Below are 27,821 nucleotides of genomic sequence, written 5' to 3'. Positions count from 1 at the left end.
GCCTCCCCTCGCCTCCCTCCGCTCCCCACCCCCAAAGAGGCCAAACTTTTTTTTTTTTTTTCGTAAAACGTTTTTTATTTCTTTTAACTCAGAAACATCACAACCTAGGAGGACAAGAAGGGAAGAGGGAGGGTGATGAGGGCTTGGGGTGAGCGGGCTGGGATCTGCGCTCGCGGAGGCCTGGCCGGGGAACACCCCCCTCGCGTCCCGCTGTCCCCAACGCTGCCGGCAGGTGGGTATGTGCGGAGGGGCGTCCTTAGGGGCACTTCCGCTCCACGCACTGCTTCCCGCCCTCCTCGTACTCCTGCTTGGAGATCCACATCTGCTGGAAAGTGCCCTGGGAGGAGGGGCGACACAGCGGTCAGGGCAGTCCAGGGGGAGCGGGCAGGGACCGCCCCCACCCCACCGCACCTCCTCTGGCCTGGCCTCCTCTGGCCTCGCGGGTCTCACCCTCCCTGGCCCGTCTGTTCCCTCTTTGTTATTCAGAGGGAATACAGACAGCATCTGTAGTCAAGGCTTCAAGCATTCAGCAAGGATTTATAGAGCACCTGTCTGCCCTGAGCCAGGCACCGTTCCTGAGCTGAGTGGTGGCACTTACAGCTCAGGCTAGCCAATCACCCCCACCCAACACCCCTCTACACACGCATACCAGGTGTCCGGGCCTCTCCACACTCCATCAGGGCGCAGGCGTACTCTCAAGTCGCCTTCATTCCCAAGGAAAGTCTTTCCTCTTCCCTCACCATTCTGAAACCACCTAACTTCTAGGTCCTGGTGCCCCGCTGTCACCCACCCCTACTGAAGCCTGCCATTTGAGGGGTCCCGCACTGGGCATCTCGCACTGGGCATCTCACCCTGTTCCTTCTCTTGGATGGCCGTTCTGCCTTCACCTGAAAGTTAGTGTCTAGCCCTGGCTTGTGTCTCTGTTTCTCTCCTCAGAGAACAGACTTCCTGGCCTGGCTCATTCAGCCCCAGTCCTAACCAATCTCTTGTTTCCAACCCAAACGTCCAGCTGTCTCTTAGATTCACGGCCCTAAGTCTTCCTCTGGATCCTAAATTCATTATGTCTGTAATTGAGTAAGCAATTTTCCCCCAGGCTCTGCCTAAACCCGCTGTTTCTTTGATCCTTCCCACTCTCCATGCCTGTACCCTCCAATGTGGTGGCCACTAGCCTCTGGTAGCCCGCCATCTCAATGTGCTTCATCCAAACTGAGATATGGTCTATGGGGAAAATACAGACTGGATTTATTTATTTATTTTGGTACTGGATATTGAACCCAGGGTCTTGCATATGCTAGGCAAGCACTCTACCCCTGAGCTAGTCTCCAGCCCTTTTTATTTTATTTAGAGATAGGGTCTCACTAAGGTGACAAGCTGGTCTTGAGCTTTTGACCTTCCTGCCTTAGCCTTCCAAGTAACTGGTGTTACAATTGTGTACCAGTACACCTGGCCAATATGCTGATTTTTTTTGTTTGTTTGTTTTAGTACTGGGGATTGAACCCACAGGTGCTTGACCACTGAGCCATATCCCCACCCCCTTTTATGTTTTTATTTGGAAACAAGTTCTCACTGAGTTGGTGAGCGCCTTGCTAAGTTACAGAGGCTGGCTTTGAACTTGCAATCCTCCTGCCTTGGCCTCCCAAGTCGCTGAGATTACAGGCATGTGCCACCATGTCCAGTTATATGTTGGATTTTGATGACTAAATATACAATGTAAAGAATGTAAAATATCTCACTAAGAACTTTTTATATTGGTCATAAATTAAAATGGTAATATTTTGGATATATTGGATCAAATAAAGTATGTTCTTAAAAATTAATTTTGCCTTTTTTTTGTATTATTTTTCAACATGGCTACAGGAATTTTTTTTTTTTTTTTGCACCAGGGATTGAATTAAGTGGTGCTTAACCAGTGAGCTACATCTCTAGCCTTTTTTTTAAATTTTTTTTTCTTTTTTTAGTTGTAGTTGGTACAATATCTTTATTTACTTATTTATGTTTATGTTGTGCTGAGGATCGAACCCAGAACCTCACATGTGCAAGGCAAGTGGTCTACCACGAGCTATAGCCCTAGCCCCTCCATCCCTTTTTTAATATTTTATTTAGAGATAGGGTCTCACTGAGTTGCTTCAGGACCTCGATAAATTGCTGAGGCCGGCTTTGAACTTGTAATCCTCCAACCTCAACCTCCCAAGCCAATGGGATTACAAGTGTGCACCACTGCACCCAGCAAAATTTTTAAAATATGTCTTGTATTGTGCTCCTGTTGGGTAGGACTGACCTAGCCCCTACCTAAGTTAGCATCTGTGTCTTGTTCTTGACGTTGTCTCTTTCTTTTCTCTTGCATGCGAACAGTGTCCACGTACTGTCCATGTACCATTTAATAAGCTTCCAGTGTACACTCATTGGTACCCATGGCTCTGCTGTGTCCCATTCGGAGTGGAGATGGTAGCAGCTCTGTCACTGCCTCCTTCTCCTCCTTCTTTCTCTCTCTTTTTTTTTTTTTTTCTTTTTTGTAACACTTGGTATTGAACCCAGGGCCTTGCACCTGCTAGACAAGCACTCTGCCACTGAGCTACATTCCCAGCCCCTGTCCCTGCCTTCAGCCTTGCCCCATTGATCCACTCCCCACTCTTATGAGGGAGCATGTGGACCTCCTAAAACCCAGATCTGCTGCATCTGTCTTTGGCCCTGCATCTGGCCCTCCCCACAGTCGATGCCGTGTTATCCGCTTTGCCTTTCAAGTTCATACTCTTCTCATCTGAGTTTATAATCCTGAAGGCCCTTGAAACTTCCAAACTGGATCACTGCACACTTTGTGGTCACTTTCTGTTTAACAGTCTTGACTGTAGACTGTCACTGTCAGGAAGACAGAGACTATCAGGCTGTCTGTCCACTTGAAACACAGAGGAGGCCTTCAGTCACTGTGGAGCTGACATGTGCCAGCCCCCAGCTAAGTTCTAACTGCCAGCCTCTGATTTTCTGACTCTCCTTTCTGTCTCCTTGGAGGTCTCCCCTTCTAGTGGATGTCCTTTTCTGTAGTGGCTCTGCCATCCCCTCTGTGAGGGGATGCATTTTGCATCCCAGCTCCCTGCTCAAAGACTTGTGTCCACCCCAGTGGCTGATCCAGACTAAATTCTCCACCTCCTGCACCAGAACCAACCTGCCCACTTCTCGTCCTGTTGCTCCTCACTCTCCCCCACCTCCGCTGCTTCCCAATCCACGATTCCAGAGACCATGGGAAGAGGCTTCTGGCAAGGTCTCCTTGGTTCCCACTCACACCCTGATCACAAAGACTCTTGCCTGACAGTCTTCTCAGAGGTGCCTGTCATCATCACATCACTCCTTTGCCCTAAATCCCCAGGACATCCCCTCTGCTCACAGAGGACAGTGGGTGCCTTACCACGACCTCATCCCAACCCATCCCCAACTTCCTGTCTTTCTGCTCCCTGATTTGTGTCCTGATAAAGCATTTAGGTTTCTGGGAGCACTGTTCTTTCTCAAAATAAATAAATAAATAAATAAATGTTAGTTAAATGAATGAGCGAGGATGCTGGCAAGGCAGTGGAGTGTGTCTGGGTGTCCCCTTCCCCACACTCAGCACTAGGCCAGGCCCCTTCATTCTCACCAATGAGGCCAAAATGGAGCCCCCAATCCAGGGGCTGAACTTGCGCTCCATGGTGCTGTTACTGGCGATGAGCTTCAGACGCATGCTCTGTGAGGAGAAAGGGGCAGGAGAAGCAGACATCTAGGCTCTGGGAAGGGACAGGGCTTGGAAGGCGGGAAGAAGCCACAGGGGCAAGAGGTCTGCTCTGATGGACAGAACGTTCCTTGTTTGGGAAGGAAGATGGACTTGGTCCTGAAAGGCTACACCAGGAGTGGAGTCCAGGGCCCCGGGTAAGGGGTGAACACCTACCGGTGGGGTCTTCTGGGAAAGCTCTCGATTGAGCCTGTCAGTGAAGCCCTGAAGCAGCGTGTTCCCGCCAGTGACAATGACACTGCCATATAGGCCCTGAGAGCAGAGAGGAAGAGTGAGCCTGCAGGGAACTACCCCTCCCAACCTCCCCACTCCTGGACCCTTTCACGCAGCCCTGGCCCAGGCCTCACCGGACGAATGTCGATGTCGCACATGCCAATGCTGGTGGTGACCACATGGCCTACGCCTAACATGGTGTTCCCTGAAAGGCCCTGTGGACAAAGGTGACCTGGGCTTTGGCCCCTATGATCTTTCCCAGCCTCTCCCACACCCTAGGATTTAAGAACTCCAGCCAGCCCCCATCCCAAATCAGTGCTCACCACCCCACCAAACCTTGACATTGGAGGGATCAAACAGGCCTTCAGGGATGCGGAGTCGTTCGGCGCCATAGTCTGTATTGTAGCCATTGGGCATCTCATAATGGACTGTGGGCATTTGCGCAGCCACCCTGCCCAGGAAGGATCAAAACTCTTCCTGGGGTGCTCACAAAGTCCCCAGGTAAGAAGCTCCATAGGTGCCCCCTGAGCCCCACTTGTACACTCCTCCCACCCCAGCATGGAGCCCCACTCACTGCTCATCATAGGGGGAGTCTGAGACCTGCAGCACCGAGGCCTGGAAGTCCTGAATCACCTCCTGAGAATCAAGAAGGGATGAGGACTTGGTCTCCCTCTCGAGCACCACACCCCACCCGCCTTCAGGGCCTCTGTCCCTCCCCACAGCTTGTGGCAGGGGGCCAGGAGCTGGGGAGGGAAGCTCTTTGCGGAACATTCTTAGTGCCTCACATTGCACATGTAGTTATGCCAGGACTTGGAGACTTGGGGTAGCTTCTCCTTCTTTTTCCAGTTTGGGGGAGCACCTTCCCGCACAGGCTCCTATAGGGGCACAGTCTCTGAGCATCCTTCCCTCGCCAGTGCTTGTCCACCCCCTGTCCACACCTGCCTTCCCAGCCCTCACCAGCTCTGCAGTTAACAAGCACTGGGGGTTCTGCTTTGTTGCCCCAAAGAAGGGTTTCTTGTCCTTCCTTGACAGAGAGGAGAGGGAACTGGGAGAACTTGTTCCCATTTGTGCCATACACATGTTGGGTACAGGTGACTGAAAAAGCCCAATTAGGGAAAGCAGAGGGCATATGGGGAAGGCCTCTTCCTGGGCTCTATCCCATGTGGGGACCTAGAGAAGCCCTCTGCACGCAGTGTCATTTAACACTTTTCCCTGTTGTTATTTTCTTAACGGGAGAGGAAACTGAGGTCCAGAGAGTGTCAATATCATGTTCTGGGTCACACAGCTCTTATGTGGCAGAGGCAGAACTTGAACCTGGGCCATTTGGACCCCCCCACACACACACACACACTGGTTTTCACACATGTTGCTGCCAGCCGATTGCATGACCTTGGCCATGTCCTTCAGCATGTCTCAATCTTTGATGCCTTGACTGAAAAATGAAGAACTGGACCTATGATCTTTTGGGGGTCCTGCTGCTCTCTGGTCTGCTATATCATGGGTTGGTGGGCTGACAGGTACCCAGGACTCTATGGTGGCAGCTCTGGACTCCCCAGAGGTCCCACCTTGGCTGCGATCATGTAAGGGGGGATGATGTCAATAGCCATTTCCTGGAAGAGCTCCCGGCACTGCATGGAGATGAAGTCCCCAGCCAGGGGCGACTTGACAATGCCTGGAAGAGGAGGCAGTGTCAGGACTGGCCCTCTCCAAGCCCCCCTGGCCCCTGCCGAGGCCCCACCTTGTTGCAGGACATAGCCATCATGCACTGGAATGGCCGTGGTGTGGGTGGCCCCACTGTCCAACACGAGGCCTGTGGAACGTCCATTTGCAAAGCTGGTGTGGGATGAGTCAGTCAAAGAGACAGCTGTGGCAAGTGAGGGGCTGGCCTGGTTCCCCACTCTTCCTGGGGTCCATCTAACCCCCAGTCTGCAAGACTCTCCCCTTGACTTATGGCCCATCTCCTGGAGATAGGCTCCTCAGACCTTAGTCACTTCTTTCCTGGGTGAATTGCAACTTCTTCCTCTGTTCCTATGAAACTCCAGCCTCTCTTTATTCTTGGTTCTAAGATCTGGGCTCCCTGAATTGTGGTCCCTGTCCCGCCAGTGAGTGCTTAGCACAGGGTTCTGTGCAAAGCAGATGCTGAAAAAAAGCAATGCTGACTGGTGGTTTGAGAAGGGACAGCCTCAGAGTCATATACCCCTCCCTCCTCTGCCCAGTCCCAGCTCCTGCTGTCCCTTTAGCCCAGCTCTTTCTCTGCTCAGCCTGATCCATGGAATGGGGAAAGCCACTTATCTGGACTCCTGAAGTCCTGGGCACTTGCCCATGGGTCTTTAGTCCTGGTGTGGCTAAGGAAGGAGTCTGGCTCTGATCAGAGTCCTGACTCTGATCTCCAGAGAATCAGGCCTACACACCCCACCCTGTCCCTCCACCCAGCAGAGCAGCACAACCCAGAGGATACGCGGTGAGCACGGCTGTCTTGCATAAAAAGAAGGCAGGAATGTTGTACTGCTCGAACATCAGCTCAGTCAACTTCTCCCGCTTGGCCCGTGTGTTCCACTGCGGAGAGAGTGCAGGAGGGACACACTCACATTCATGCACATAGACATACATCTACATACGCATATATGCAAACACACTTATTCACACACACAACTCATACTAGGGGAAGAGTTCACATTGAGAGAACTATAAAGAATTTTAAGGATCATAGTCAAAACCTAGATGAAGAAAACAACACTCAGAGAGGAAGATGACACAGGAAGCTCTAGGCAGAGCTGGATCTGGAGTCCTGTTCCTCTGATGCCTGGCTCAGGGGCTCTTAATTGTTACAAATACATCTCAGGCTCTTCCCAGTCCCCAGGTCATTCCTTTCCCCCATTCTAATCATCCAGAGGCAAGAAAGCTGGGGAAGAGGATGTCTGGGTAATGATGCAAACATCTAATTTTATTCCCTCCCAAGATCCCAGCGAAACTATAATGAAGGGGCAATTTAAAAAGATTTAAACCCACAGAAGTCAACAAGCCCAGGAAAAGAAGTGCCACCAGGGAAATGCAAATCAAACATTCTTAGCCATTAGGGAATTGCAAATCAAAAGCATAATGAGATACTACTTTGTGTGCACTAGAGTGGTAAAATAATTAAAAAACAGAAAATAGCAAGTGCTGACAAGGACGTGAAGAAATTGGAACTCTCTCACACTGCTGGTCAGAACATAAAAGGGTTCAGTCACTGTTGTTGGTTCCTCAAAAAAGTAAACATTACTATAAGACTCTGATATTCCACTCCTAATTACATATTCAGAAGAATGGAAAACAGGTACTCCAATAAATATATGTACACAAATATTCAAAGCAGCACTCACTATGCCTAAAAGTTAGATATAGTCCAAATACCCATCAGTGGAAAGTGGATAAGACAATGGTGGTATATCTGTACAATGGACATTATTCAGCCACAATAAGAAATGCGGTACTAATACATGCTAAACATGGATGAACATTTAAAACATGTTAAGTGAAAGAATACTGACATAGGACTGTGGGTGTAACTCAGTGGTGAGTATATGCTTAGCATTTATGAAGCCCTGGGTTCAATCCCCAGCACACAGGAAGAGGAAGAAAAAGAAAAAGGAGAAGGGTGAAAGTAACATATTGAGCTGAGTGTGGTGGTGCACACCTGTAATACTCTCAGGGAGGCTGAGGCAGGAGTATCAAAGCCAGCCTCAGAAACTTATCAAGGCCCTATGCAACTCAGTGAGACCCTGTCTCTAAATAAACTACAAAATAGGGCTGGGGATGTGGCTCATTAGTTGAGTGTCCCTGACTTCAATGTCCAGTCCAAAAAAGATATATTGTATGATTCCATTTATATGAACAATTAAATACTTAGAGACAGAAAGTAGATCGGTGATTTCTAAGAGCTTGGATTACAGAGTAACTATTTAACAGAAATGGGTTCTTCTTTGAGATCATGAAAATGTTTTAACCAGATAGCAGTAATGGCTCTGTAACACTGTTAATGTACTAAATGCCACTGAATTGTTAACTTTAGAAAGGTTAATTTTAAGTTGTATTAATCTCTGTTCTGGGGTGGGTTGGAGAGAGAGAGCAAGAGGGACAAAACAAGAGAGAGGAGGGCTTGAGTTGGGAATAATAAGGGGAAACAGTGACAAAATATTGGAGCTGGGAATCAGGTGAGTGGTGAGGTTTGGCAAACTGACTCCTAAACTGGTAGTGGAAAAAAAACAGGAACAACCTGTGATAAGCCACAGAATCCTGAAAGGCCTCAGGAATAGGGTTCAGGTATTTCTAGAAGTGGAAATGAAAGGAAATCTAAAATAAGATTGTTTGAAGCTACTCACATAACAGACTCCTAAACTCTCTCCCCAACTCCAGGTCACTGAGCTATTATCCCCCATGCCAGTTCCAGAACCCCAGAGAGGATGACACCGAGGATTCCTGAACTGATGGGACTCTGGACACAGCGGGAGTGAGGGCATCTGCCCAAGGCAGAGAATGAAGCGTTGCCAGGTACACTGGATGCTGAGACTACCAGCCCCATTCTCTCACTTGCTCTAAGAAAGAGGGATCCAAGCAGGTCTCCAGGGTGGAAGCCTATGGGGTCACATCAAAAATCTAAAGATACAGGTTGGGGTGTAGCTCAGTGATAGAGTATATGCCTTATGCATGAGAGGTCCTAGGTTCAATCCAGTACCCCTCCCAAATCTGAAGATACCAGTATTTGTATAGTACAGCATCTGTATGCTGACCACCAGAACATTCCATTTAGATTAGCCCATAGCAAACATCAATCAATAAGCTCTCCATTCCCCTGAACCAGGGTTTCTGATCAGCTTTTTAGAGCCCCACCACGAAACAATAAGCAGGCCAACATGGGCTTTCAGAATCTAAGAAATGTCTCTACAATGAGATAGAGACCTTCCCCAAAACAATGCAGATAAAAAAGCAATTTTGTTTTATTTTTGCGGGGGAAGGGGGTACTGGGGATTGAATTCAGGGGCACTCAACCACTGAACCACATCCCCATCTCTATTTTGTATTTTATTTAGAGACAGGGTCTCACTCAGTTGCTTAACATCTTGCTTCTGCTAAAGCTGGCTTTGAACTCAAGATCCTCCTGCCTCAGCCTCTGGAGCCACTGGGATTTTACAGGTGCGTGCCACTTGTAAGAACAACTTGGAAGAACAGAGATTATTCAGGAAGATACAAGAGCAAAAACAAAATCAGTAATATTCTTAGTGAAGGAGCCAACAATAGTACACCCATGAAACCAGGCAAGGACACTCAAATAGCAACATTCATGGAACAAAAAAAGAACTCATGGAAAGTAAGAATGTAGGAGCAGAAATGGAAAACTTGAAAGAAGGGTTGGAATGTAAGGTTGAGGGAACATCTTAGAAACTAGAGGGGAAAAGTAGAGATGGAAAACAGAAGAGAAAATATAAGAAAAAGGGTTGGGGATGTGGGCTCAGTGGTAGAGCATGTGCCTGGCAATGCATGAGGCCCTTTGTTCAATTCCCCAGCACCAAAATAAATAAAATAAAAATCAGGGGACCAGTTTTGGCCCAAAATTTAAATAATAGAATTTCTTAAAAGAGAACAGAGAAAATTGAGAGAAATAAGTAATAAAATGAATGAACTTTTTTCATTGATTTGAAAGGCAGAGGTTTTTAGATTGAAGGGACATATTAAGTATATACAGCAATGAATGAATATAAACCAATATCAGTACATATCATAGTAAAATTGTAGAATACTTAGGATGGAGTGAGAAATCTATAAACTTTCAGAAAGAAAAAAAAAATCACACCAGAAGATCGGGAGCTAGACAGTTTCGGCCTTCTTGGTGGCAACTGTGGATATTGGAAGAGAATGGAGAAATACCTTCAAGATTCTGAAGAAGAAAAAAAATTCCAACCTGGAGTGTGATACCTAGCTAAGCTATCAATCCAACATCGGACATGCAAAATCTCAAAAAATTTACTTCCTATAATCTTTCTAAGAAGTAAAACAAGAAATGGAATCAAATATCAGAAACAGGACTTCTAGGGGCTGGGATGTGGCTCGATGGTAGAGTGCTTGCCTAGCATGCATGGGGCACTGGGTTCAATCCTCAGCACCACATAAAAATAAAATAAAGATATTGGGTCCACCTAAATTTAAAAAAAATTTAAAAAAAAAAAGAAACAGGACTTCTAACACAGGGGTAGTAAAGGTCCAAATTTCTTCCCCAATATAGGAGTGAGGCAAAAGGATTCTCCACGGGGTGACAAAAGGATTCTCCACGGGGTGACAAAAGGAGATACCAGATGACAGTTCTGCCCCTGGTGTAGAGGGCTGCTTATTCAAAGTGGAATAGGTTATTAGGCTCTCCTGGAGAAATTTCTTCAAGAAGATGAAATTAATAGACTATCTAAAGCAATTAATGTCTTGAGAAAATATACAGATAACTATATATGAATAACATATGAATAACATAGGGTCACATTATTAAGTAGATAGAAGACTAAGCAACATAAAACCCAAGACAATTTTCAGATCCAGTGAACAAAAAGTTGCACAGGAAAGAAAAAATAATCATATTTTCTTGCCTGCTCAGGATAAAAAATAATAAAAGCATAGATTCTGAGTATTGATCTTTTCAAAAGTATAAAAGACAAATGTACTTAAAGGTGGGGAATCAGAAATGTGTGTGATATAGTGGGGGTGGTGAAGAACCAAATGCTTGTTTCATTAGTGGGAAATTCATAGAGAATATCTAAAGCTGGGGCTGGGGTTGTGGCTCAGTGGTAGAGCGCTTGCCTAGCACTTGTGAGGCACTGGGTTCGATCCTCAGCATCACATAAATGTAAATAAATAAAATAAAGGCTAAAAAAAGAATGCTTTACCTTTTAAAAAATATCTAAAGCTTAGGGGGGAAAATCCATGCAGTCAGGTATTGGGGTACATTCCTGTAAACCAGTGACTTAGGCAGCTGAGGCAGTAGGAGCTCAAGTTTGAGGCCAGTCTGGACAACTTAGCAAGACCTTCTCTCAAAGAAGAAGAAGAAGAAAAAAAAGCAGTGTGTGTGTGTGTGTGTGTGTGTGTGTGTGTGTGTGTACATGTACACATGTGGTCTGGGGATAAGCACTTGCCTAGCATATGCAAGGACCTGGATTCAGTTCCCATACTGGAAAAAAAGTGCAATAATTTAAGTGTGACATTTAGAGATATAGAAAAAATACTACAATTTAAAAACTAGCTTAAAAAGAGAAAAGCAGTTTAGTTGTCTTTGGAATGGGAGAAATGGAAGGAGGAGGGTAAGAACTGCAGGCTTTTACCTTAACACACTTTATAAAGCAAATTGATTTCTTACATGTATATATAATGTTGACCCAAGATTTTAAGTTAAAAAGTCAAAAAAGAACTGGGGGCAGGGGTGAAGGGCAGAGTGGATAGAGCTGGAAGGGAGGAGAGAAGCCAGGAAGGAAGAAAACTGGTTGACCATTATAAGGTTGGAAGGAAAATGTAGGTGAAGCCACTGATAGGGGTGACTTGAAGTGAGGGGTGAATGATGGAAAGGGTGTGCTGGGGGCCCCAGAGCTGGATGTGAGTCTGAATGAGGCACTCACCGGGGCCTCCGACATGAGAACTGGGTGCAGGTTTGGCTCAGACTTGACGTGTTTGCTGTAGGTGTGATCCAGAATGGCCCGGAAACACTCCCAGTCCTCGACTTGGGGGAAGAAGACCAGTGTGGAGAGATGCAGGTGGGCAGGCAGGGTTGGCAGACATGAAGGAAAAGAGTCTTGGGAAGAGTGAGTCCAGCTCCATCAGAAAAGTCCCCATTCCCGGGAATATGGTGGGACCCTGGACTGGGTACCAGGCAGCGGAGGGAAGCTGTGAGGAGGTCCCTGGGACTTGGGCAGTTGCAAGGATGACTCTGAAGGTATGGGATGCTGTATCCCAGGTGGTGTGTGTGTGTAGGGGGGTGCTCCCGGTCTGTGTGAGGAGGTGATGGGTAGGGGCCCCTTACTCATGCCATTCTTGAGGGGCGACATGACTTCTGCTCCATCCCGAGGCACGTGCAGGGCGTTGGTGTCAATGTGGAAGATCTTCCCCTTCTTCTCTTTCTCCCCCTCCAGCTCCAGCCCGCCCCCCTCTTCAGTGGCCAGCAGCCCCACCGTAGTGGGGAAGTCAGCCTGAGGGTGGGGAGGATAGGTAGGGAGAGAGATCGCCCTCTTGTCCCTGTCCAGTCCCACCCAGGGCCCTCAGCCCGCCTCTGGGTTTACTCCCACATTCCCGCTCAGCACAGCTTTGGGGCTGGGCTGTGAAAGCTCTGAATCACAGGAAGCCTGAAGCTAAGTCCAGAAGCCCTAGGTTTTGGGGAGGGGGCTGGAAGGCTCACCTTGGGACAGTCCTCCCCAGCGTACCCAGCGCGGACTGAGAAGGAGCCAATGTCAAAGACCAGCGCTCCCACCTCATCTGTGCAGAGAGACAGGAGTGTGAGGGGACCTCCCCCGAACTCTCTCCCCCGGGGTAGTTTCAAGAGGAGCTCAGGGCACAGCCGGTCTTGCCACGGTCAATATCTGCTGGGAGCAGGTGGGAGCTAGGCCTGGAGTTCGGGGTCCTGGGAGTGGAGGGTCAAGCTGTCAGAGTCCCTCTCGCCCAGTGGCCTTGTTCAAGCCACTCTCCTGGAGGGGAAGCAAGGGGCCATTGGCCGGGCGGAGGCGGGTTGTATAGTGGAGAGGTTAGGCTCGGTGCGCTCGGGGCCGTCACCGAAGGTAGAGGTGGCGGGAGACACAAATCTCGCGCTGATCTGCTCGAGCGCGAAGGTGACAGGCCCCAGGGTGCCCAAGGCTTGGGTCGCGCGGGTTCGGGGCGCAGGGCTGCGGGCCAGGCCGCGCGGGGCTGGGAGCCCGAAGCCCAAGGCTGGCTCACCTCCGCCGTAGACGCCCCCGCTCATAGTGCCCTCTTAACACCGCTCGCGGCCCGTGGGCGGCGGTGGGATCAGCACCGAGGCGGCCGGACAGCTCCCGGGATCCCGGGCGGGGCGGGGCGCGCGGCGGCCAATCAGGAGGCTGGATCTCTCGCCCCCAACGGCGCCGCGGATTGGCTGAGAGGCCAGACAATAACCCGGCCGGGGGCCGCTGCTTTAAAGGGACAGCCGCCTTGGCGTTCTGGTGCGGTATAGGGATGAGGGTGGAGTAGGTAAAAACGCTGACAGGACCTACGGAATAGGCGGAATAGGAGGCAGAGAGAAGAGTAGGAAAGAGACGGAGACCCTTTCCATCCGGGGACCAGGGCTCTGTATGGTGACTGATGAGGTCCCTGCTCCCTTCATTTTAAAAATAGGGTGGGGGGTGAAGGTGCCCTGGGGCACCTGAAGAGTCAACCATCCACAGGCTCCTGAGCAAGGCTTTGTCACCCTCGGGCCTGAATGAAATTACCGGGAGAGGGAGGATGGAAAGATAGAAAGAGGGACCAGAGGTGTATGTGTGGGGGGTGTCTCTTGTCTCTCTCTGATTCTTTCCATCTTTGTCTTTCTGATGACCACTTTTTTCCCTCGACCATCCCCTGGAGCCTGGGCCTTACACGTACACATCTGTGCACATGTGTTCACACATAGGTACTCAGCTAATCAGGCTTTAGACACCTTGCCCCATCTTTCTATTTAGACACCTGTTCTCAGGAGGCATTGATCAAGAAGTGGGTATTTTGGTAGCTTCCTAGGTTCTTTGGGGCTGCTGGTCCCACCTTCAGGGCATTTTTGCTGGGGAAGGTAAAGGAGCATCTCTGACAGCTTGCGTTAGTTGAGCATGTGTGTGTGCTGGTATTTGTGAGTATGTGTAGACATATGTAATGTAGATACACTTGTGTATTGGGATTTGTTGGGGGTGGAGGGTGCATTGAGACCAGAGGTGGCATAGGAAAAGAGCACTGTATGACAGTCTCCTGCCCTTGAAGGTTCTCTGCTCATCAAATGCCCACTCTGGAAGGACCTCACTTTTCCCAGCCAAAGGTCAGATGGATTGAGTTGGCTCATGGGTTATCTCCTGGTGACAATAGCATTTACATGCCCAGGATTAATTCTGAGTTCAGTTGTGGCTTCCTAGACTGGAGGACTCCTGCTATCAGCAAGAGTGATAAGCTGTAGAGAACATAGCTGACTCAGGAGCTGGGAGACTGAGATTTTCTCGAGTGACCCTTGATCAATCATTGAGACCTTGATGAATTGGATGGCCCCTTAAGCTCTTGAGATCTGCATTTATTTATTTATTTATTTTGGGAACCTAGGGTTGCTTAACCACTGGGTAGCATCCTCAGCCTTTTTTTGTTTTATTTTTTAGACAAGGGTTCTTAGGGCCTTGCTAAGTTGCTGTAAATTGCTGAGGTTGGTCTTGAACTTGTGATCCTCCTATCTCAGCCTCCAGAGCTGTTGGGATTACAGGCAGAGACCACTGTGCCTGGTGAGACCTGCATTTCTTCATCTTTCAAAATGTTAAGAGGATCAAAGGAATGCTGAGAGGGAAGCAATTCTATTCATGGCCTGCACCTCTCCTTCTGTTGACATTTAATGATATTGCCTCACTTCTTGTGAAATCACCTTGTAAATTCCCATTACCCGCTCCCCTGCCGCATTCCCCCAAATCCTCTCAGATTTTGAAACTTTACCAATCATGAATTAACACCTGCCTCTTCACCCTGGGGTTTTATAAGGGTTTCCCCAGATAGAGAGAAGGCTCTGTCTGGATCATGAAGCTCACTGGGGTCAGAACCAGGATTAGAGCCCATATCTCTTATCAGCCAGTTGAGATATGACCTGTTTCATAACACCTCTGTGCTCCTCTCAAGCTTCATTGTCTCCATCCATAAGGTAGCTTGTGGTGAGGACTCAGTCTGATGACAGAATCAAGTGCCTGGCTGAGAGCTGAGTACACAGGACTATTCAGTGAACACTGGGTCATAAAAATGTCCTTTAGGGGGCTGGGATTGTGGCTCAGCTGGAGAGGGCTCCCCTAGCATGGGCAGGACCCAGGTTTGATCAGCACCACATAAAAATGATGGCATTGTGTTGTGTCATCTGCACCTAAAAAAAAAATGTCCTTTAGGAGTTTTTTGAAGCTTTACTATATTATGCATAAGTTAGAAGCCTGCAGTCTATCTGGTAATGAGAAGTGAATTTTCCTCTTGTGGTAGGAAGAAAAGCTATGGTCAGCAAGGTGTAAGACTCAATTTACCTCCCAGCCAACTGTGGCCAATTTGCATTTGTCATGGGATCTAATTCGACATTTGTCCCTTTATTGATTCAGCAGACATCTTTTATGCCTTCTTCATGCCTGCAACTATATGTCTCTGGGAAGGTATCTCAAAATGAAGTTTGAGCTGAACTGGGAAGTATTTATAGGGGCACAGAGGTGAACAAGATGGGAAATATTTGCACAGAAAACAGCATGTGCAAAGATTTGAAGACATGTAAAATTCTGGAATATGTGGAAATAGAAACTCAGTCTAGAAGGAGGGCAGTGTTGGGGGGTGGGGTTAGGGGAAGACAAGACTAGAAAATAATTAAAGATCAAATGGTCCATTCCTACAACTCCCCTCCCCACCGTGCTTGGGACAGAATTCAGGGCCTCACACATGTTTGGCATTCTCTCTACCACTGAGCTACACCCCAAGTCCCATGCAACTCTGTTTTCATTTAGTAGACACTTTGTGCTTTCTATATGCCAGGCATTGCTATAAATGTTTTACAAATATTAGTTCATTTAGTCTCAATAGCAACCAGACTAAGATCCCAAATTTCTAGGGACAACAGAGGCAGAGAGCTTGTGACTTGCCCAAGGACACTCAGCTGTTATATGACAGAGTTGAGACCTAAACTGAGACATGTGGAAAGTGCTGATTCTGCGGCAAATGTTGTTGGGCTTCTATTCATTCTATTAATGTTCTCTAGGTGCCTAATTGGCACTGGGAATAAAATGGCTCAGAGGACAATATGTAACTTCAGTTTAATGTCCATCCAGGAAGATGGATGATTAAACAATTAATCTAATAGAATATTCTAGATACGGTCACATTCCAAATCTATGTTCAGGTTGGTCAAACCTGAGCATCAGGTAATGATGTCTAAGGTGCTGGGGCCAGGGCCAATCCTCTCAGATTCCCATCTTGGAAATGATTTGGCATCTTGTAAGGTCTGTTCCTTATTGGCCAAGCACTTATCCAGCCCTTCTGCCAGATAAACCAAGTGCCTTGGCTTTACAGAGAGCCCCTGTCCCAGTGTTGGTGGCGGGTGCCCAGAAATACACAGTCTAATAAAGCCTGCAATAGGAATGCAGCCAGCATTGCAGTGTGACACAAAAACAGTGTGGTCAGAGAGGAACATTTAAACTAAGTCCCAGAAAATGGCCCGACTTTCTGGCAGACAAGGAGACAGAGTTGGAGTGGGGGTGGGAAGCATTTTGAGTCGAGAAGGACAAGACCTGGCCTATATGTCATGCACGAAGGCTTGGTTCTCCTCAGGGAATCCATGGGGGAACTACAGCATGGCTTGAAATATTTTATTTATTTATTTATTTTGCAGCACTGGGGATTGAACCTAGGCCTCCCACAAGCTAAGCAAGCTCTCTACCACTGAGCTACACCCCAGTCATACTGCATGCTTTTGAACAAGTAAGTTATACTATGCAATTTGCAGGTTTAGAGATATCTCTGGCAGCCGTTAGGTAAGCTGATTGGAAAGGGACAATTCTAGAGGCCAGGAAATAGACAAGAACTATGGTAATAACAGTTGGCATACAGTATAAGGGACACACACACACACACACACACACACACTATTCAAGAGGTAGCACCAGTAACAAAATGCTAGCCCTGAGGGCTGGGGATGTAGGTCAGTGGTTGAATGCTTGCCTACCATGCTCAAGGCCCTGGGTTTCATCCCCAGCACCACAACAAAAAAGAAAAGAGGAGAGAGAGAGAGAGAGAGGAAGAAGGAGGAGAAGGAGCAGAAATTTTTAAAAAGCTAGCTAGCCTTATACCAATACCCATTTCCCTTTTTTATTTTTTGCAGTACTGGGGAACCTAGGGCTTTGCACATGCTAGGCAAGCATTCAATCACTGACCTACATCCCCAGCCCTTTTTCAAAATTTTATTTTGAGACCAGGTCTTGTTAAGTTGCCGAGGTTGGCCTCAAACTTGCAAATCATCCTCTTAGCCTCCTGAGTAGCAGATTACAGGCATGCACCACATTGCACCCAGCTCCCTTTTTTCTTTATTAATAATATTATATCTGGATGCACAGGTGAAGACTACATGTCCCAGTCTTCCTTGCATCTGACTGGCTTCTGTGCAGAAACTAGTGATGTCCCTAAATAGGGAAGAACTTGTTCTTCCGACCCCACTTCCCAATGCATGTGATTCAGATATGACAGTGGTTGCTTCATGGGCCATGTTGGACACAGAGATGTTGAAGATGGTCTAGATGCCTCCATCATCCTGGAGTATCTATTTTGCAATTATCACTTAAGTCATTGAATTTTGGGAGCTCTTTTTTTTATTATTATTATAGCTTACCCTATACCTTAACTAAATGACCATTCTTTGGATATGGGGAAATGAGGTAGTAGGACACTCCTGGGTGCTGTTAACTGGCAAAGAGATTGAAGGAAAGGATAGGGTTTGGCAGGATGGGGTCCAGGGGAAGGTGATTTAGTTCAGAATATGTTGAGTGGAGACTGTCTGCAAACAGCAGTGTGCAGTAAATGTTTTAACAATCAGATCTTCAGGGAAAGGAAGCACTGATCAGAAGAATTTGCCGATTTCCAAGATGTAAATACTCTCACCATAGCCAATTTCAAGTCACTACAACCAACATGAATTCACTAAACAAGGAGTTGGGAAGAGAGGTGTATAATGAGCTCTTGTGAGCTGATATGAGCTGGCACCAGCTGACGCCAGCACACCACTGCCCATGAGCATCCAAATGCAGATATTCAGTCTGCAGTTGGACATGTACCAAGTCTGCACACAGGGAAGAGACATCTGGGCTTTGAGAGTTATGTGCAATTAGGGGATAAAGTCACAGAAGTGGATAAAGTCACTAAGGAATAACATGGCAAATGAGAAGAAAAGGCCAAAGTCAAGATCCTGGAAAAGCAACATTTGTAGATTGCCCTAAGGAGGAGTAGAGTCCAAGCCGACTGAGAAGGAACAGGTAATGTCCTGGTGACCTGTCAGAGCCCCATCCTCCACGTATGCTCTAGGGCTTCTGCCTTCTTCCACACGTGGGTCACCCCCATGGGTCATTCCCTACCTGCCTGTATCCTTTACCTCTCTCCGTCTGTCCTTCCCATTATCATCTAAATGAGCTCAAGTAGTTCCCATCCAAAAGCAAATATCTTAATATCTTGTGGCCGGGATGTAGCTCAGTGGTAGAATGCTTGCCCAGCAAGTGCAAAGCCCTGCATTCAACCCCCAGCATCATATCCCCCCACCAAAAATAAAAAAGCAAATATCGGACTCCATATTCTCTTTCCACTGCTGCCCCATCTTTCTCCACCCCTCCGAGCTAACATTTCCTAAGTCTTAACCACTTCCGTTGTCTCCACTACCTTACTGCTCAGTCACCCTATAAGCCACTGCAGGTAGATGCCTAGCTAGATTCCACTGCGACTGCACAGAACAAAGTTACCAGTGCCTCCATCTTACCCAATCCTTAAGCACTTCTCCGTGCAGTCCTGCTTCATCTCTGTAGTATTCAACACAATTTACCATCCCCTTTCTGGAAGACTCTTTTCTTTTGGGTTCCAGAAATCCACATTCTCCTGATTTTATTCTTAGCTCTCTGATTTCTCCTTTGGCAGCTTGTGCTCTGCCTGACCTCTAAATATTAGAGTTCCTCAGAGCTTTGGTGTTAGGCCATCTTGTCTTTTCTCTGAACCTCTTTATGACTTCATCTGCTTGAATGTGCCACTCACTTTTGGGGCTCATTTCCAACTCAGATTTCTCTGCTGAGCTCTAGACCTTCTTCTTCAGCTGCCTATTAAGCATTTTCTCCTGGCACCTCAAATCTAAAACATCCCAATCTAAAACTCTTGATCTTCCTCCCCAAATGTGTCCCTTCCCAATAAATGACATCTCCAAGCTGGCTGTCTGTAATCTCAGTGGCTCAAAAGACTGAGACAGGAGGATAGAAGATTTGAGGCCAGTCTTGACAACTTAATGAGGCCTTGTCTCAAAAGAAAAAAATCTAAAAAGGGGCTGGGGATGTAGCTCAGTGGTAGAATGCCACTGGATTCAATCCCCAGTGCTGTTAAAAAAAAAAGGGGGGGGGGCTGGGGATGTGGCTCAAGCATAGCGCAATCGCCTGGCATGTATGCGGCCCGGGTTCAATCCTCAGCACCACATACAAAGATATTGTGTCCACCGAAAAAACTAAAAAATAAATATTAAAATTAAAAAACAAGAAAGAAAGACATCTCCAGACCACCAGCACTGCTATTTCATTGCCCATGTATCATCCATCTCTGTGTCCAGGCAGGCTGAAGAGATGCACATGTTGTTTGTGGTTGTATCCTCAGTGCTAGGACACACAAAGCCTGACACATCATTGGGGTTCAGTAAATTTTAGCTGAATGAGTTAAACCAAGAAAGCATATTAACGCAGAAACCAGAGTGAGATAAAGCCGCATCAAATGCCCTATAAAGATTGACAGAATTGGGTCTAGTCTCAGGCTGCTAAAGTGCCTTGGGGGAAGTCACTAGGTCCCTTTGTAGAAGATAAAACTGAAAATTATCTATAAAGTCCCTTCCAAATTCTGATGTCTAATTGACATCTATTATCTGTTGCAAATACGTCATTTAGTTGCTGGGTGCACATAAATAGAATTTATGCGTAACAAAGAATGTAACTTTTTTTCTTAAAAAAAAAAGTTGTTCTTCTGAAAGCTATTTAGGGCCTTTCACAAAGGCTAATGAATAGAATGCTTTGGTGCTTTTGTTATGAGGAATCCATGAAGGCAATATGTTGAACTTTCCTTCCAAAGTTTTTTCACAACCATGGGGATCCCATGACAATTCAAAAGGCTTGGCAGTGCAGAAGGCTTCAACTCCTCATTGAACAGATGTGTAAACTGAGGCCTATACTGTCATTCTCATACCTTCGGGTGGTCCACAGTGGGGTTACATAAAGAAATTGTATCGATATAACTGCACAATAAAGTCTTTAAGGCTTCCTGGGTTCGTATCTCCACTCTGCAGCCTGGGTCTGTTTCACTACTATAAAATCAGGGTACTGCTGACACTTCACAGTATTGATGTGCGGATTAAATAACAAGCATGGATTTCAACAAATGTAAATTGTCATTACAGTGGCATGTGGCCCTGTACAGGGTGGTCTACAAAAGCCCACTGGGCAATACAGATAAACTGCCTGAGCAAGACTTGCCTCAATTACTCGGGCTCGCAGCGGCCCCAACCCTGACCGGTACAGCCCAAATCGCAGCTCTTCCTCCAGCCGCCTGGAGTCGGGCCCAGTCCAGCTATAGTCCGGATCTCTCTAACTCCTCCTCCAACAGAGGGGCGGGGCATCACCAGGGAGGGGCGTGGTTAAATCTAGAACTGGGGCTTCGAGCTCCCCTTCCCGGTCTGGAACCGCCCAATTCGGGAGGGGCCGGAGACGTGTCACGTGACCAGCGAGTTTTTTTTTTTTTCTTCACCCTCCCCTATGCCGGTACCATCTCTGCCAGCCCCAGAGGAGAAGTCTTACGCCTCTTCTGGAAGCAAACATTATTTTGGTCCCTTTAGCATCAAAATTGCATGAAGTAGTATCTTTGTTGTGACCGAGTCAGTTTTTGCCCTCGAAGTGATGCTTTCTCTTCTGGCCTCCCCCCACTAGCTAGTTTGGTCTCGCCCAGCCGGGCCCTGGGCGCGGCGGCGACAGCCGCGTCACTGGCGGGCGGGATCCCTCCGCTCTGGGGAGAGCAGCGCTGGGCGGTTGAGTTGGGGTGACTGAGGAAATCCATCCGCGTCGCCGCCGCTGCCGCCTCCGCCGCGGAGGAAGACAGGACCTCCCGCGCTCCTCCAGCGATCCCTTCGCAGAGTCCTACCGCCACAGGTACCTCCGCTGACAAAAGGAGTGCTCATTCCCCCCAGCCCCAAATTCCCACGGGGAAATGTCCCTTCTTCTGTCTCCCCGATCTAGCCTCTTGGGAGCGGAGTAACTCTCCAGACCTCCCCTCCCTTCCTCTGGCCCCGTAGCTTCCAAACCCGGAAGGGGAACTGGGGGACCCAGGGCCCCAATAATGCATGCGATCCCTGCACCATCAGCGGTATTTTCCCGACCCCAGACCCAATCCCAGCCCCGTCTGCCTCTTGCTCCCTTAATAGTTGGGGGGCTAAATTCCGAGCTCCCTCTAGGCCCTGTCCCGCCCCCTTTCCCCACCACCACCCTCCCGCCTGCCCCTGGACGGCACCCCTCGTGTCCACCCGTTTCGCACCCCTGCCGGCATTTGCCTTATAAAACTCCAGAATCCGGGGAGAGACGGGCAAGGCCGCGAGGCCACCCTTGCCTTCGTCTCCACCCTACTCTCGATTTGGTCTTTGGCTGCGGCTTCTGGCCCCCAAGCCCTAAACTGGAGACCTCGGTACCTTATTTCCTTTACAAGTGCTAACCCAAGCCTAGTTCTCAGGCTCCTGCCCCCCGCCCAGCTTTCTTTAGGGCAAAATGGAGGTCGTGGGGGCCAGAAGGCCAGGCCCACTGCGCTTCACAGCGCCGCATCAGCTTGCGCCTTCCAGCTGCCTGATATGGGGACCCTCCTCTGGCCCCCAATTCTCCCCGCCAGACCTGCGATGAGGTGGCACCCTCTTTTCTGTTTGGGGCTTTGGCTGCTGTTATTCCCGTAATCAGGGAGCTGTCGAGGGGGCCTTGGAGGGTGATGGGACAGAGAACTGGGAGCGTCGTCCCCACCCCCAGTGGCTTCCTCCTGGCCTGCTTCCTTCTGCCCCGGGCCGCTGGCGTTGCCGCCTGGCCTAGGCTGCTGGCATCTGGAAGGAAGAGGCTTTGTCTGTACCCGGGTTGAGATTGGGTAGGGGCTCTGCCCCCTGACCCCCGCCTTTGGAGTAGCATCTTGTGGCCCTAGCGCAGAATTTACCGAGGGGAAATATCTGTAGGGAAGAGGAACGCCCAGCGCCTGGGGGAAGTGTGAGCTGGGTGGGGGACGCCCGGGTCGGCTGAGCGGTGTGTGCACGGCCAGATCGCACAGGTGTTGGGGGTGGGGACAGGACGTCGGGCCCTGGAGCGGTGCCAGCCAGGTTCCTGGGGTCCCGACTCCGAGCTCCGGGCTGGGCTTTTGGATTGCCGAGGGCGGCGGGGCCGGCCGCCTGGGGCTGGCCATCGGCGCCTGAGAGAGAGCAGCTCCGCGCCTTGGGGCCAGGGGCCTCTCTTCCGAGTCCTAATTACTTCGGAGCGGCTCCCACGGGCTTTCCGCGGGAGCGGCGGGGCGAGTGGCCTCGGCGCTGGAAGGAGCAGCGGCCCCGGGCTGCCTTCCCCACCTCCCTCGCCCCCTCCCGCTGCGGGCGGCTAATGGGGCGCAGCCGGCACGGGGATTATCCGGGGTGAGCCGTCCCGAACCTATTAGTGCCCAATCGGCTTTTCCCAAATCCTGTAAACAGCCACCCCGGCCGGTTCAGGGGAGAGGCGGGAGGCTGGGTCGGGCGGGGGCGCTGGGGCCGGGGGTGGGGTCACCCACCCTACAGGTCTCTGCCGTGGATGCGGTTGCCTTGGCAACGGGGCTAGGGTGGGGGCATTTCACCAATGAGGTGCTCTCGGTCCGGGTGACGGTTGCCTAGGCAACCCCACGAACAGCCCAGCCTCCCCCTCCTGTCTCCCCCACCATCGAAGCTGGGGGTGTGTGTGGAGGGTGTGCGGCGTGTGGGGGTGAATTTAAAGAGGCACCTCCCCTTTTAAAATTAGGTGCTGGGAGGGCGGTGCCTGTGCGGCTGGGGCGGACGCCAGGTCTGTTTTCGAAGGGACTCCCCCCCTCCCAGTTCCTGCCGCGGGTGTCCCGCCCGGGCTGCTGTCCGAGGGAGGGGTTTCCCCTGCGCTTCCTCTTGCACTTCCCGCTCTGTTTCCGGGGGGGCGGGAGGAAGATTGGGGAAGTCGCGGGTACCTCCGTAACGTCTCTCGGATGCCAGAGACCCTTGTCCTGCTCGGGGACAACACGGCCCCCCCTCCCCCCCGCCGAGCTTACCCCTTCCGGGCCGCGCTTCCACCCCGCCTTTGCCCCTACTTCCCCGGCGGCCTTGAGGTCTGACGTCAGCCCTGCATCCCCCAGGCCTCGGGCCAGCGGCCAGGAGCTGCCTCCCCCAGCCCCCGTCCCGCGGCCCCCAGCCGCCCCCAACCCCGCCCCACGGGCCCGGCGCCATGAGTGAGCTGGAGCAACTGAGACAGGAGGCCGAGCAGCTCCGGAACCAGATCCGGGTGAGGGCCTGGCCGGCGGGGATGGGAAGAGTGAGCGGGCAGGGCCAGACAGCTTGTGTGTGCTGCTGCCCATTGTCCTCTGCCCCCAGTGGGCCGCCTGGGGCATTGTGGGTGGGGGGAGGGAGGGTACCCTAATCTCTCAATGTCTCATACTCCCCACTGCCTTGTCTCCTGCTTTCTTTACTCTTCTTCCCTCTCCTCCTGCACCCATCTTCTCTCCTGCTTTTCTCTGGCTCTGCCATCTTTTACAGGATGCCCGGAAAGCATGCGGGGATTCAACACTGACCCAGGTGAGATGATTCCTGGAGAAGCAAGGGTTTGAGGCATACTGCTGGATTGGGGGTGGAGGTCCTCTTGTCTGGGTGTCCCTGAGCCCCTTTTTTTGCCCACCTCCAGATCACAGCTGGGCTGGACCCAGTGGGAAGAATCCAGATGAGAACACGGAGGACCCTCCGTGGACACCTGGCAAAAATCTATGCCATGCACTGGGGGACAGACTCAAGGTGCATGGGTGATTGGTTGGGACTCTGTGCTCAGCTTTGGTGTTAAGGGCTCCAGGGTGATTTTATAGTGGGCAGAGTGGCATGGGGGGCAGGCAGCTGCAGAGGTCTGGTGGGCTGTACAGATTGCCCCTTGTGTCAAATGAAGTTTGGGGAGACTTTGACTCCCACTGTCTTCAGGGAACCAGGGAAAGCAGGGCCTTATTGACAGGGCTTCTGAGCTGCTACTGGGGTGTCTCAGAAGAGCCTTCCTTCAGATGGGAGGGGGTTGTTGCTCTGTACCTTGACTCCTGTTCCTCTCCCCGGCTGCTCTCCACCAGGCTGCTGGTCAGCGCCTCCCAGGATGGGAAGCTCATCATCTGGGACAGTTACACCACCAACAAGGTAGAGGTAGTGCCTGAGGCAGGGTGGGACTGGGCTGCGGGCCCTGACTGGCTCTGACCCTGGATGCTGCCCCTTCTCTGTAGGTCCATGCCATCCCACTGCGCTCTTCCTGGGTCATGACCTGTGCCTACGCACCCTCAGGGAACTTTGTGGCCTGTGGGGGTTTGGACAATATCTGCTCCATCTACAGCCTCAAGACCCGCGAGGGCAATGTCAGGGTCAGCCGGGAGCTGCCTGGCCATACTGGTGAGTGGGGCCTGGCCGTGTAAGGGCGCTGTTATCTGGTCAGGGCCTTGCTGCTCTCCCTGAGAGACTCCACTGACCAGCCCTCTTCCTTAGGGTACCTGTCATGCTGCCGCTTCCTGGATGACAACCAAATAATCACCAGCTCTGGGGATACCACCTGGTAAGGCCCTTCAGGGTTGGGCAGACTGTGCTAACCCACATTCCCTCCCTAGGTCATCTCAGTGCTCAGTCTCGAGCACCTAGCCTCCCTTTCTAGGTGGGCTCCTAAAGCTGTTTGGCCTGGGTGGAGAGCAAGTTCCTGGGCCCCTTCCATAGATTAGGGGTAGGTTCCTCTGGAGAGGACATGGGAAGCCAGGGAATTTGTCCTTCACTTCATCTCTGTTCCTTTCCTTCTTTCTGTCTCATTTAGTGCCCTGTGGGACATTGAGACAGGCCAGCAGACTGTGGGTTTTGCTGGACACAGTGGGGATGTGATGTCTCTGTCACTGGCCCCCGATGGGCGCACCTTTGTGTCAGGTGCCTGTGACGCCTCCATCAAGCTGTGGGATGTGCGGGATTCCATGTGCCGACAGACCTTCATTGGTCATGAATCCGACATCAACGCTGTGGCTGTAAGTTGGGGGTGAGCCCGAAGGGTTGGCCCCTTCCTTCCAGGCCACTGACCCTGGCCTCGCATCCTCACCCCCTCTGGCCCATGTCCCACAGTTCTTCCCCAACGGCTACGCCTTCACCACGGGCTCTGACGACGCCACATGCCGCCTGTTCGACCTGCGGGCTGATCAGGAGCTCCTCATGTATTCACATGACAACATCATTTGTGGCATCACCTCGGTTGCCTTCTCACGCAGTGGCCGGCTGCTGCTTGCAGGCTACGATGACTTCAACTGCAACATCTGGGATGCCATGAAGGGCGACCGCGCAGGTGAGACCTGGGTGCTGGAGCAGGCAGGCAGGGAGTAGTGATGCACCCAGGTAGTACTTATGTACTTCTCCCCCTCAGGTGTCCTTGCTGGCCATGACAACCGTGTGAGCTGCCTTGGGGTCACTGATGATGGTATGGCTGTGGCCACAGGCTCCTGGGACTCCTTCCTCAAGATCTGGAACTAACGGTCCCAACCCCAGCTGGGCCCAGGCTGGGAGGGGCCCTGCCCATGCCCACACTACAGGCCGGGAGCTTTGGGGCTGGGTACACACCGAGCTTCCCTCCCTGGACCACAGGGCCTTGGGTCCCTGCTCCCCCACCCAGGTTTGGTTCCTCCCGGGGGGCCCCCACTGTGGAGATAAAGATGGGGATGGAATGGGGGAAGAGGAGGGGCAGAAGCCCTTATCCTTTTGCTGCCCTGGGGTCAAGGCCTCACCCCTCTGGAGGGCCAGAGGCAGGAGGTGGAAACTCCAGGGGCTGGCTTTTTTAAAACTGGTTTTATTTTAATTTTTATTATATTTTCAGTTTTTCCATAAAGGAACCAATTCCAACTCTGTACCTGGTCTCCTCTCTTGCTTTTGTCTGGTTCCTTTGAATCTCTGCTGCCTGAGGGCAGGCAGGCAGTGGGCTATCAGGCCCAAAGCAGCAGGCCTGCCTGGGGGGGGGGAACGGACGGACAAGACGACTCCTTTTCCCCCCACTAGGCTGAAGCCAGAGGCAGGAGATGCTCCTGTCCAGCAGGGCCAGCGAGGTCATCGGGTAACCACAGCCCATCAGTGTCTCCCCCACCTGGGCTGGCTATGCCCCTGCCCTGTGCTCCTTTAGTTCCTAGCTGAGCTGTGCCCCTATCCCTATAATTCTTTCCCCAAATAAGGTCAGTAGGCGAGGTGGAAGGGGAGAACACACACACCGAGTTTTATTGGGGGAAGGAATATTTACAGGGGCAAGAAGAAAGGGAAGTCACACAGGGTGGAGGTAGGGCAGGGAGATGGTGGGTACAAGGCAGACCAGGGAACACAGAATGACCCCTGCACTACCCCAAACCCTAGAAGTAGGGGGCAGCTAGGGCCCAGGAAGACTGGGACTGGGAAAGGACAGCAATGGGGTCTGAGTCCCTGGGCTGAGGGCTCAGGGCTTGTAAACATTGACCACTCTCAGAGGGGATGGGTTGGGAGAGGGTTCCCCCTACACTTCCTCACAGGGTTAAGGCCTCTCCAGGCTCGTGGGCCCCCAGTTCAAAGTCTCTTTAGCTGGGGGGAAGGGGCAGGAAGAGACAGGAAGAGTGTCCCCCCTTCCCCTGCATTGGCTGCGGCAGGGGCAGGGTGGTTACATTCAGTCACAACAGGAGTCTCCCTCACCCCTCTAATGCCAGTGTGCGGCAAGAGGGCAGGGGGAGCTGGGGGGCCAGCAGCAGCAACACATTTCCCCCTGGCCCATCACCCCCTTATTGCTTTAGAGAGAATATTGTCTTTTCACGGACACTAACACTGTCAAAACCAGGGAGAACTAGGTGGAGGGGCCCTTCCACCCCGAGGCCAGCTTTATCCCCAACACTGACCCAGTTGCCACTTTGGTGCAAAAAAAAAAAAAAGAAAAATCTGGGGATAAATGGGGAAAGAAATCGGGGCCACTCCCCACTTCCCCAGGGCAGGAAGGAGAAATACATTCATGGAGGGGAGGCAGTGGCAGTCTTGCCCTAATACTGCACTCTCAGCAATGAGGTCGATGGGAGAAGTTCTATGAGAAACCCAAAAGATAAAACAAACTACTAAAAAAACGGATGACAAGCCCAGGCAGGGGACTGGGAGTGAGAAGTCATGGTGAGCACTAGGCAAGGCAGCCTACCCCTGACCCAGGAGAGACACTCCACTCTCGACCCCCAGCCTTACCCAACATTAAAAAACGGCGTGGAGAGGAGAGGCCACTTGCTCCTCTCCCATTTGGTCAACGGAGGGGTCAGGTGCAGAGCCGGGTGGTCCACACCCCACATAGCCGGCTGCAGGTCAGGGGGCTCCCTTAGGACAGCTCCCCTACTGCAGGCCTCAACCCCAAGCCGCCCACTCCTGGCCCTTCAAGGCCCTCCTGCCCCTCACAGGAACAAGGACTCAGTCCGTGAAGCAGCCTCCCAGCTCCTGGAGGAACTGCTCCACCCCCCTCCTCTGATGGGGGTGAGGCCAGGGCTTGGGGCCAAAGAATACATTCATGTGGCAAGGCAGGGAGCTGGGGCTTTCAGTATCACACCCAGGCCGTCCCCCAAAATGGCAGCGGTGGGGGAAGCTCCTCAGCAGGCCTGGATCTGAGTCCCACCACCTGACAAG

At 50.8% G+C, this 27,821-nt stretch overlaps 2 protein-coding genes across 4 annotated transcripts; one reads left to right on the top strand and one right to left on the bottom strand.

Annotated features, from left to right (window-relative positions):
- Nucleotides 1-256: 256 nt before the first annotated feature.
- Nucleotides 257-12,932, bottom strand: Actl6b (actin like 6B). 2 transcript variants are annotated; one of them, XM_077802797.1, is made up of 14 exons: nucleotides 12,908-12,932; nucleotides 12,375-12,451; nucleotides 12,003-12,168; nucleotides 11,602-11,702; nucleotides 6,429-6,526; nucleotides 5,709-5,803; nucleotides 5,536-5,642; nucleotides 4,756-4,845; nucleotides 4,545-4,606; nucleotides 4,307-4,421; nucleotides 4,091-4,185; nucleotides 3,914-4,019; nucleotides 3,626-3,712; nucleotides 257-337 (listed from the first exon to the last, which is right to left on the bottom strand). In XM_077802797.1, exons 1-14 carry the CDS (start codon nucleotides 12,930-12,932, stop codon nucleotides 257-259), a joined length of 1,305 nt encoding a protein of 434 aa, XP_077658923.1. The 2 variants fall into 2 exon arrangements, with proteins under 2 accessions (XP_077658923.1, XP_026268976.1); XM_026413191.2 differs by having other exon boundaries at nucleotides 3,914-4,009; nucleotides 4,105-4,185.
- Nucleotides 12,933-20,959: 8,027 nt separating this feature from the next.
- Gnb2 (G protein subunit beta 2) lies at nucleotides 20,960-26,061 on the top strand. 2 transcript variants are annotated; one of them, XM_026413134.2, is made up of 11 exons: nucleotides 20,960-21,087; nucleotides 22,945-22,986; nucleotides 23,306-23,451; nucleotides 23,703-23,741; nucleotides 23,848-23,954; nucleotides 24,272-24,335; nucleotides 24,419-24,581; nucleotides 24,675-24,741; nucleotides 24,991-25,192; nucleotides 25,287-25,503; nucleotides 25,582-26,061. In XM_026413134.2, the coding sequence occupies exons 3-11, from the start codon at nucleotides 23,395-23,397 to the stop codon at nucleotides 25,686-25,688; spliced, it is 1,023 nt and encodes a 340-aa protein (XP_026268919.1). In that variant the 5' UTR covers nucleotides 20,960-21,087; nucleotides 22,945-22,986; nucleotides 23,306-23,394; the 3' UTR covers nucleotides 25,689-26,061. The 2 variants fall into 2 exon arrangements, with proteins under 2 accessions (XP_026268919.1, XP_026268918.1); XM_026413133.2 differs by lacking the exon at nucleotides 22,945-22,986.
- The last annotated feature ends 1,760 nt before the right edge of the window (nucleotides 26,062-27,821 follow it).

Source organism: Urocitellus parryii, chromosome 9, assembly GCF_045843805.1.
Source record: "Urocitellus parryii isolate mUroPar1 chromosome 9, mUroPar1.hap1, whole genome shotgun sequence".
In the NCBI taxonomy this organism is placed as follows: domain Eukaryota; kingdom Metazoa; phylum Chordata; class Mammalia; order Rodentia; family Sciuridae; genus Urocitellus; species Urocitellus parryii.
The sequence above is the reverse complement of the archived record's forward strand: the minus strand, read 5'-3'. Positions and strand labels throughout refer to the sequence as shown.

Bases quoted from the DNA above. Each gene is read 5' to 3' on its own strand.
- Gnb2 (XM_026413133.2), top strand. From the start codon at position 23,395: ATGAGTGAGCTGGAGCAACTGAGACAGGAGGCCGAGCAGCTCCGGAAC. The intron at 23,742-23,847 runs GTGAGATGATTC...GCCCACCTCCAG, and splicing joins GGGATTCAACACTGACCCAG to ATCACAGCTGGGCTGGACCC. The intron at 25,193-25,286 runs GTAAGTTGGGGG...CATGTCCCACAG, and splicing joins CCGACATCAACGCTGTGGCT to TTCTTCCCCAACGGCTACGC.
- Actl6b (XM_077802797.1), bottom strand. From the start codon at position 12,932: ATGAGCGGGGGCGTCTACGGCGGAG. The intron at 5,643-5,708 runs GTGGGGCCTCGG...CTCCTCTTCCAG, and splicing joins TGGCTATGTCCTGCAACAAG to GCATTGTCAAGTCGCCCCTG. The intron at 3,713-3,913 runs GTAGGTGTTCAC...TTCTCCTCACAG, and splicing joins TTTCCCAGAAGACCCCACCG to AGCATGCGTCTGAAGCTCAT.